Raw genomic sequence first — 10141 nt, 5'->3', positions numbered from 1 at the left:
TGCTGTCGCAGCTCCCTGTGCTGACACTGAGCCCGAGCTGCAGGGAGCAGAGAGGCTCCTGCTGGCTGACAAATCTGGCCCAGGTGAGAGAGAAACTCGTGCCAAGAGGAACGCGGAGCCTGCGCTGCCTTCTGCTGAGCCCCGAGCTGCACGCAGCAGGTGGAGCTGAGCAGCACTGCCGTCCCCCTAACGCTGTGTGCAACAGCAGCTCCCTCAGGACAGACCTCCACCTGGGGGCAAAAGCTCGTGGTTGTTCAGTTCAACTCTTCCTCAATGCTTTTTAATTCAGCGCCCATTTCCTCCACGTCTGAGAATGCGACAGAACTGCGCATCGCCTCCCGTGAAACAGTCCTGGAGGGGACACAGCTCACAGCCAGGCAGACACACGAGCAGCGGAGAAGACGATGTACAGAGGCGGTTGTACAACAGAGCTTTATAGTCAAATGGATTGTACCAGATTCTTCGATGCAGAATGGAACACGACCCAAATCTTTACAGAACAGAAGCGCTTTCAGGAATGCAGGCAGCTGAAGCTGCGATGCCCGCCCGCCTTCTCCCAGGTGAGGCCACAGAATGGTTGCATCCCCGCCAACATTCCTCCCCACACGTGCAAAGGTTGAACTGCCCCATGCAATTTCCTTACAGTGTTGCAAGAAATGCAGCAATGCTCAGAGAATTAGCAAGTGCTAAAGGAAAACAGATCTGAACAATATGCTGCTCATGCAGAAAAACCCAGCTATTTTTGTAAGGAAACAGTTACAAGAGCATTTTGGGGGGCCGGGGGAAAAAAAGAGCGCCGCTAATTGCCTGCTAATCTAAACAGCTCCGAAGTGGACAAGGAATCAAAAGAACGCCTTGCCTTATGAGGACGCAGCAGGAAATCCCCACTTGGATCTCATGGTTGACAGTTTACAACAAAAATGGGAGAGGAAGAACAAAACCAAACCTCAGATCAACCCAGGTGCAATGGGGCAATGTAATGCACCGCATGTGCAGGGAGCTGCAGAAGGGAAAGCAGAACCAAAAGAGAAGGGGATGAGGAGAACTGACAAGCTCCATCAAACACAGTGGCAGCTCTGCAGCGCCCCCCCAGCTGCAGCCCACGCTACTGAGCAGGCACTCATCCACGGGTCCACGTTCAAAGCAAAAAATCAAATGGCTTCCCCAGCTCACGGGGCAGGAGGAAGCTCCCTGCCTGGGGAGGGAAGGGCGGCGCTGTGGGGGGCTCTCAACACCCACTGGTCGGGCTGGGAAGGGCTCTCAGAGCCACGGCTGCTGTCCCTCTGCGCAGAGGCAGCCGGAGCTTTAAAGCGTGACTGAAAATGGCCTGAGAAGCAAACGCCTTGCCATGCTAACGCTGCCCTGCAGACAGTCCTGAAGCTCTGGGTATCTTCATTTGATGAGTCATGTCCCTGAGAGGTACCGAAAGGAGGGGATTCTACTGTATGCAAATTCAAGGGTGGGAAATGCAGAAAAGCACTGATTTTTTTCCTCTTTCTTTTTCAGGTTTGCTTTGCACTTTGCATTGTTTTCCCAAACTGCATAGCAGCTTACATGTAGTGTCTGAGACACTGGGGCCACGGAAATCAATGGGGTTTCATGAATTCCAACAGCAGCACCAGTGAGTGCTAATTAAGCTGCTGTGCAGAAAGGTCCCTTTCAAAGGACTCCACAATCACACGCGCTCTCTTTCACTCTGGTCCTGCAGCTGCTGTACCATCACACGATCTGCTCGATTTAAAGCATCGACTGCTGATCGGAGCAATGGCCAACACACCTCTCTCATTAAAAAATAGGAAGGATAAAAAGTTAAAGACTTGAGACAGGCGAGCACGATGCATTCATGCAGCACGGTTTGTTGTACTCCTCTTAACAAGACAGGAGCTTCAGGTGTGCAGGAGTGGCATTAGCAGGGGCGGAGCTGGAAGAGGTTCCCTTCACCTCCTACACCCTGCCAGCAACCCGAAGGGGCATCTCTGGAAGGAGAAATCACAGCCTGGAAACGGGCCTGAGAACCATGCCCTGAACCTTCCCCTTACCCACACACATCTCTGCTGGATTTTCTCTGTGTAACGAACCACCAGAACAGCAGTGCAGATGTAAAGCTTTTGTTCTGCCAGCTCCGTTTTGAGTGAATATACGGCAAAAAGCTTTCCACATTTGCACCCATCCTGGTGTGACCTGTACAGAAGGATGAAGACAGCCACGACAGAAGAGTCTGCTGCTGTAACTGTGGGCAGCCTACAGCTCCTCGTAGTCCCCACCTCCTCGTGGCTTGCTCGTGCCGGCTCCTCCTCCTCCAAGAAAAGCCTCCAGTTCATCTATCTCACTGTTCTTCTCCTTGCTCCTCTTCTTCTTTTTCTTTTTGTCTTTCTCCTCTTTGCTCTCCTCTTTCTCTTTGCCCTTCTTGTGTTTGCTCTTCTTTTTCACAGACTTCTCTTCTTCCTGCAGAATGAGAAAATGTTCATTAATAAATCCTCTGAGCATGCCAGTAACCCAGCACAAATCGCCCTGAGACCTGGCTCTGATGGGAGCCTTACAGAGGGAGAGGCATGGACCACTGAGGCTGGCTGGGCACTAATTCCAGAAGACCCCCCTGCGAGTTTGGACAGAAGAGAGGAAAGACCATCTGGTTTCCACACAGCAAGGGTCTGTCAGGCAGTTTGTGCCCAATGATAGCACTGTACCGGACAAGAAGAAATGTCAGAGATGATGCCTCCTACAGACTTCTCTTGCTGTCTCTGAGATTAGCTCTGTCTGAGACGTCCCTCTGTCTGGAAAAAGCCAGGTTGCTATCATCAGATTCCACTCAGAAGACATGCACTGCTCTGCTTCACTTCACAAACTCAGACATTTTCAAAATTCAGTGGTTCTTTAAGTTTGCTTTTAGACTGAGGAGTGGTTAATGGTCTGCAGACCCTGAGGAGCACAGGAAGCCAGAACGGAAGGCAGTCCACCAGGAACACTGTGGGCAGCCACCCTGCTCCCTGGCTGCCAGATAATACAGCAGATCAGCTCTGATGAATTATATAGTACCTCTTTGCTTTTCTTCTTTTTCTTCTTTTTCTCCTTAGAAGCATGTTTATCTGTTCAAACAAACAAACAGGAAAAAAAACCACCATTTAAACAGCAATCCATGCAATTCTGCCCTGCCTCTATTCCTCAGAACAAAATGCTCTGTCCTGAAGCCACATGCAAAGGTATTTGTAGAATCACAGCACAGTTGGGTTGAAGGGCCCTCACAGCCCCCATCCCCACCCCTGCCATGGGTTGGCTGCCCCCCAGCTCAGGCTGCCCTGGACCCATCCATAGCCTGGGGCACCTCCAGGGATGGGCACCCACAGCTCTGGGCACAGTGCTGGGGCCTCACCGCCCCCTGCACAACAGGCTCTCATTTAACTATATACATCCAGTTTAATTGTAAGTATTACATTGTCTGCATTATTTGTGCTATGAAAACTGACCTGGGTGCTCATTGTACAACAGCCAGAGAAACAAAGGCAGACATCAGCTCTACAAACTGGTCCAAAGACTTGAACAGGGCACCAGGCTATTAATTCCAGAACTAAAGAAGAACCACAGATTTGCCTCTGACTGCTAAACATCTGAAGGCAGATGGAAATTCCACAGGCACGGCTTGTGTTTCTTTTGGTCCAGCTAGTAATGGAAGACTCAAGACACCATGCTGGAAGATAGGAGCCCCGGCAAGCCAGCACTCACTGCAGTTAAAGCTGCATGTGGAAATGATGTCACCGTGAGCCAAAGCGCCCATGCTGCAGCCCTGCTCGACAGCAGCAGCTGTTTTCACTGCACTGAATGAGGCCCGAGTCCATCGCTGTCAGTGTTTGTCCCACACGGCTGTGCTGGCAGCTCAGCTGCTGCTGCGAGTGCTGAACGTGCACTGGGTTTGCACAAAGACTCCCTGAATGGGGGAGGATCTGTCTGGCTGTTACACGGGACGCTTCGTAACTGCACCGTATTTCACACTGTGGTAGCTGACACCCACACGCTCAAACTGCTGTTTAAACTCCAACCAACTGATCACTGACATGCTGTTATATTTATCCCAGAAAGAGGAGACAGGAGGAACACACGTTGGATTCTTAAGAGTGCCTGATGGATGTTTAGTTACCAACCTGGGCCTCTGCACATAGACTTGTATGTACTGCAAGCTGTGCTGCTCAGCAGCAGGAAGTGCTAAGGCAATGAAGCCATCACGAGCTTCCTTACATTGATAGAGTAACCATTCAAGGAAGCCATCATGAGCTTCCTTACATTGATAGAGTAACCATTCAAGGATAAATCTCACTTGTACTGCTTACAGCTTTTTCTCCCCTTAGAAAGGTTCTAATTTCCATCTTTCTGGGTGACATTAGAGGCAGATCTATAAGGAGATGCTTTGTAGAAATGCCAAAACAGCAGGAATTACTTGCACAACTAAGATTTGTTCCCTCAGTGGGTGGTGGAGAGGGGGAAAGGAACACTCAGGTTAGAACAAGAACCTCACCCCACGTTTCCCAAAGGTAGAACAAACTGGCAAAGTACATCCAAGCATTTTGCTCACATTGAGCTGAACTGTCAAGGGAGTGGACACTGCAGTGCTGAGCCTCAGAGCTCCCAGGCATGTAAACCTAAGCAGGAAGCCTGACAGAAGCAGCTGGTGAAAGATATGAGCCTGCTTCCAGCTGGGACAGAAATAAGATGAGCCAAGTTCCCCCAGCCCCCAGGGGGAAAAACTTTAGTTCTTCATGCTGTGTTAGACCACGTGAAAGACTCACGCAGGGCACTGTGTGAAATTACAGGGTGTTTCATTTAGTGCAAATGGGTTTGCTTACACCATTTTGGAAAAAAACTGGTGCCTGACAAATGACATCAGCAAGAGGGGAAACACTGTGACCTTTACCTTCTTCGCTGCTCTCCTTGGGACCGGTTTCTTCCAAACCCAAACCAAAGAGGTCCGAGTCATTTTTCATTCTAAAGGAGTGGACTGTTGATTTCACAGGCTGTGGTGGCTTTGCCAATGAGGTTTCATCATCAGATATTTCAGAGAGATCTTCCCGGACAGGGAACTCATCCTAGAGAAACAAAGGCAAAGCGTTCAACCAAAATCTACAGACAACCAGTGCAGGGAGATGTGAGGTGGCAGCAGGTGGGGAAGAAGGAAGGAAAGGGCAGCTGAACTGAGCTGGTGCTAGCTGGAAATCAATGACTGTGATCCTATAAGCTCTCTGTATTTCTCACTGTGGTAAAGGAGCTAAAGCAGCATCGGTCCTGGAAATCACACGCGGATGACTCAACATCCATGGTACCAAAATCAAATTCCTGATGTAAAGGGATTAAATGAGACCTTCAACTGTTTTAGCTCAACAGCAACAGCCTTTAATTGCCCTGGAGATGCACCTCTGTTTTGGGGAAAATCAAATCTAACAAGCTGAAAACGCTTCCATATCTGACAGACAAAACCTCTCCTGCTCTGAGGTCCAGCACAGCAGAGGCAACGTGCAGCAGGGCCAAGAAAGCAGCCTGCGTTTGCAGAATAAATCCCTTCATCAACTCGAAAGGGAATGTGCTCCCCGTGCAAATTTTCCCCTTTAATGTGGGCTAAACAGGATGCTGCAGAGACTGGCTATCCCCCAAAAATCCCCTGTCTCTCTGCACAATGGGAATGAAAGTGAAGTTTAACAATCTTCTCTGTGTGCCAACTGATCCTCTTCAGAATTTGTTAACCTCTTTTTCTTTACACCCTCCATTCTGACCTCACTCTGCTGCTGATTTAGGCAACATCCCTCTCCTTCTTGCAAATGGTTTTACTGCTTTACCTGACCAGTAAACCTGGTACTTGAAAAGCACTCATAAGTGGCTGGGCATTTCCCTGACACGGCTGCATCAGCTGGTGCCCTCGCAAACCTCATTTCCCATCATCATTTACCTCACAGTTACCAGAAGCAAACTCTCTCCAAATACCATCGCTTTTATATTGAGGTGCCAGGAAAAGCAGGTACTGAAACGCTAAATGAATGGAAAACTACTTAATAAACAACAGCAGGACACACAGCCAAGGTCAGAGAAACTGGGACAACCATCCTCCTGCAGGTTTCTGGAATGAGGCAAACATATAAAACACTCCTGAGCAATAGCTGACCCAGACACTGGGAGTACATCTGAAAAGCAACTTCACCACAAATAATGATGTGCAGTTTCTTCAGAGATTATTCTGCTGGCTACCAGTGCAGATCACCGAAATCAGGGATACCTACATGCAGAGCAGCAACTTCCTATGAGCCCAGAGAAGATGCCTGTGTTTTCTACATCTTTAATACACGACAGGTCCAGAAGGGACTCTGCTGCACCTCGTGTTTGGGTCGAGCCCTGCAGCCAGCACCGGGCAGCCGCCCACATCCTGAGCATCACAGATACATTACAACCACCCCAGCTACAGACAGGCTTTCTCAGACAGATTTTCCTGCTTCAGTAAGAAATTGCCACGCGAATTTGTTATGGCCTTTTGATTGCTGGATTGGCTGCAAGGAGCTCACTTGCTCTCTCTCTCATGTGTGCATGTTTCTACATATTAAACTTTGGGTGAAACGATCTACCGGCTTTGCACTTCACACCTTCCATGCTGCTGGACTGAACACTGCAAATTCACTAAGGATAAACAGCACATCAAAGTCTGCAAGCACAAACCTTGCTGCCACGTGGCTTCAACAATCACAGTGTTAGTGGGCTCGTGCTTAAATCAGCCTCTTCAGGTTGCTTAGCACCTGACTTGCTGTGACTGCTGCTGAGAGAGCACGAAAGCAGATGAAAGCCCTGCTCCCTGAGGTGCCTCAACACTTCAAGCTCAGCTCTGCAGCAGTGCGCAGCAATCCATGCATGCTATTTACCATTTTCTTCCTCTGGCTGTCAGACTCCTCACTTTCAAAGTCTGGATCATCCATAACAAATGAGAGCATTTGAGTAGCTATTGGTCCCTCTTGATCACTGTCAGACTCCTCAGGCTTTTCGTCTTTGACCACTTTCTGTTTAAGAGCATGTCCTTTGCTTTGGGAAGTGGTCTTTGGGGCCTGAACTGCCGGCGTGGTGGCAGCAGCTGGCAGACCAGCACTGAGCTTGCTGCTGCTGCTGCTTCTTTCAGACCCAGAATGTGGAGGTAAACTGTCGGGAGGCTTCGGGTCAGTTGCTTTGGTCAGAACTGCTTCGCTTTGTGGTTTCACAGAATTTCTGGAAGACCTGGAAAGAAAAAAAGGAAAAAAAAAAAAGTTGTCAGAGCCTGTGCACATCCCCACTCTGCTTCTGTGAAACAGAGCACAGCCACCAATTAACAGCTGAACTTGCCTCAAGGGCTTCAATGTGCATCTCAACAGGAGACTCGGAGACATAGCTCATCCCGGGGAAACGTGTGTGTTCTCACAGAAACCACTCAGTATTTCTAGCAGGAAGTCAAAGGCTGAAAGTTCTTGCATCCCTAAGGATGTTGGTGCAGAGGTGCCCACATCAGTTGGCCAAATCCAATCACATTACCCACAGGATATGATATGCAGAGAACGTGATTCAATTCACTGTTCTCCAGCACAGGGTGTGGAGAATGACTTCCACGGCAAGACCTGACTCCTCTGTCCTCCTCACACACCTTCAGCAGCTGTTAGAATCTCTTGTGCAAACATAAATGTGCCAGCAACCACAGAAGCACAGTTCTCAGAAGTAACCTACTGAGGAGTGGTGCAGCTTATCGTAAAGACTGCTAGAAGTACCACTGCCCCTCAGAAAATACTGCATAAAGCAGTTCCAGCTCAAGCAAATGCAGCTCCAACTTACAGCGGAAGGAATGGGCTCAGAGAGACACCAGGTTTTCCCTGAGCCGAGCAGAAGGGGAGGAGTGAGAAGAGACTCGAGTTTCCCAGCACAATCCCACTCCTCAGGCTGTGCCTCATACCTTTTTATTTCACGTTCCATGCCAATGCTTTCGTCAGGTATGAGTGTGACCCTGGAGTCCTTAGCCTTTTCCTCCTCCTCCTCCTCACTGGACAGGGTGATGTTCTTGCTGGGCACCCGCTCTGTTGCCAGCACAGCTCTGCTGGGGATTTTGTCATCCAGGTCAAGGTCGTCTTGGAAACCCGCCACCATGGGGTTCCCCCCAGGTGCCTCTCCATCACTGCAAAGTGGACAATGATTAGACAACACCCTCAGGACATTCTAGGACAGACATGCCTCCCCTTGGAAGCAGAGTGCCACTCACAGGCATTCAGGGCTAAGGTCAGGCTCATCTTCCCCCTATGTGGGGCAGCCACACTGTTGGTCTCACTGCTGCAGAGCAGCCTGTGACCTCAGCAGGGCCTCAACCACAACATATCTGATCCAGCACACAAGGATGAGACAATTATGGAGTGGGAACTGTCTGCCTTGATCTCCTCATCCTGTAATTAAGCTTGATCATATACTGCCGCTTCTGTGGGGATTCATTTGCAACTATCAGTGTCTGAGAATTATTTCTGTTTCTCTGGTGCTCTCTGGAGCAGGCAGATACTCAGGCACCATAACTATCCTTTAGCATTCCCCAAATTGAATTAACCTAAGGACACAGCTAAGAGTCTGCCAGGATCCTTGAATGTAATACAGTTATGCCTTCCGAGTGATCTTTAGATAGAGAGCTTCACAGCTGAAATCACCAGCTGAAGGAATCTTGTCTGCATTTCTGCAGGACTCAACAATTTTAATACCCTCTGATGGATTTGCTCATGCCAGGGATATAGACATTTTTCATGCTCTCATGAACCTTTGAGTTACCTTCCCTGATTCTATTTCCTTTCTCTGCAACAGACACTTGGTTGCTTCCTGGTAACCTGCCGTGTATCATCCCCACATCCTTTAACAAATCAATACAGGCTGTACAAACAGCACTTGTTCTTAGGCAAAGACAACAGAAAGAAAAAAAAAAAAAAACAGACTATAGCTTAGAACAGATCAGATCTGAGAGGCACAAAAGAAACCAGCAAAATCTACAATCCTTAATCTGGAAGGAAACTGTTCCAGCAGACAGCCTGCACAGGACTGCGCAGTGGAAATGCTGAGGCACTAACCTGGTGCAGCTGACTGTACAACTCACTGGCTCTTCTTATGGCTAGTTAGTGCTTTACAAGTTAAGGACCTAATATATTTGCCAACAGACAGCAGAGCATTTGTGTTACAAGGGACACTGTGCTGACAGGGGCTGCCACAGCACATTAAGAGCTACTACAATTAATGCCTGTCTGGGTTATAGCAGGAGTAACATCTGTTCCGTGCTCCTTCCATGCGGAATCCTGAAAGACTCCTCTGCTCTCAGGACTCAGAGCTCAGCTCCCAGCTCAGCAGGAGCAGGCTGCTCAAGAGCCCCTTCATCACAAACACTGCCGCTCTCAAACCGAGCCAGAAGTGCCTGGCCCACACAAAGGAGAAGAGAACTGTGGCCCAAAGCAGCTCCAAGTGCCACACTGGCTGGAGGAATTACAAGCGAGGGATTTCTGAGTTATGTGCTTCCTCTTGAATTGTGCTGAAAAGAAAATGGAGTTGCATCCTAAAAAAAGTGGCAGCATATTATCCTGACACCGCATTTCTTCACCATCTTACTGCTCTGCTAAGCATGGGAACTCTTCAGAGTGCTGCTAATGCCACTGTCCTTCCACCACACACCACATTAGACTTACAGCCTCTAAGGCATTCCCAGTCTGAAGAGAACATCCACGTGTGTAACACACACACACACACACACACACACACACACACACACACACACACAAAGTGGGTCAGCTCTCTTTGCAGTGAATGCACCACTTCCCTCTCTAACTTCCACTCAAATTGCTGAATGACAGTTTAAAAGCAAAGCAAATAAGTCAATATACAGCAGGAAAATCACTGCTGCAGTACAAACAAGCTCTGACGATGCAAAATTAGTATCAGCTCGTGGTCCTGAAATTCCAGCAGGATGGAATTCAGAGCATGCAGCAACAAGCACATTGCAACACTCTTGCCAACACCTGACACGCAGCCAAGCCTGCATCAGTGTTGAGCCAACATGACTGCAGGCACAGGTACCCACCAGAAACAAGTGTGCCCATGGGTTACTGGCCAAAGAGCACAGCGGGGTTTCCTCAGAGTAACC

At 48.9% G+C, this 10141-nt stretch overlaps 1 protein-coding gene across 2 annotated transcripts in view; it reads right to left on the bottom strand.

The window, feature by feature from the left end:
• Window positions 1-416: 416 nt before the first annotated feature.
• Window positions 417-10141, bottom strand: part of RABL6 (RAB, member RAS oncogene family like 6) — a 52233-nt gene continuing 42508 nt past the window's right edge. The window contains exons 11-15 of one of the 2 annotated variants that reach the window (XM_042835787.1): window positions 7937-8155; window positions 6888-7233; window positions 4904-5075; window positions 3037-3086; window positions 417-2445 (exon numbers count right to left, since the gene is read on the bottom strand). In XM_042835787.1, coding sequence (XP_042691721.1) covers window positions 2242-2445; window positions 3037-3086; window positions 4904-5075; window positions 6888-7233; window positions 7937-8155 — 991 coding nt within the window. In that variant the 3' untranslated portion in view covers window positions 417-2241. Of the gene's footprint in view, window positions 2446-2484; window positions 3087-4903; window positions 5076-6887; window positions 7234-7936; window positions 8156-10141 lie in introns of those variants that run through there. The other variant, XM_042835786.1, reaches the window with a different exon arrangement.

Source organism: Centrocercus urophasianus, unplaced genomic scaffold, assembly GCF_019232065.1.
Source record: "Centrocercus urophasianus isolate 14NV4802_14NV808 unplaced genomic scaffold, USGS_Curo_1.0 seq_55, whole genome shotgun sequence".
In the NCBI taxonomy this organism is placed as follows: Eukaryota; Metazoa; Chordata; class Aves; order Galliformes; family Phasianidae; genus Centrocercus; species Centrocercus urophasianus.
The sequence above is the reverse complement of the archived record's forward strand: the minus strand, read 5'-3'. Positions and strand labels throughout refer to the sequence as shown.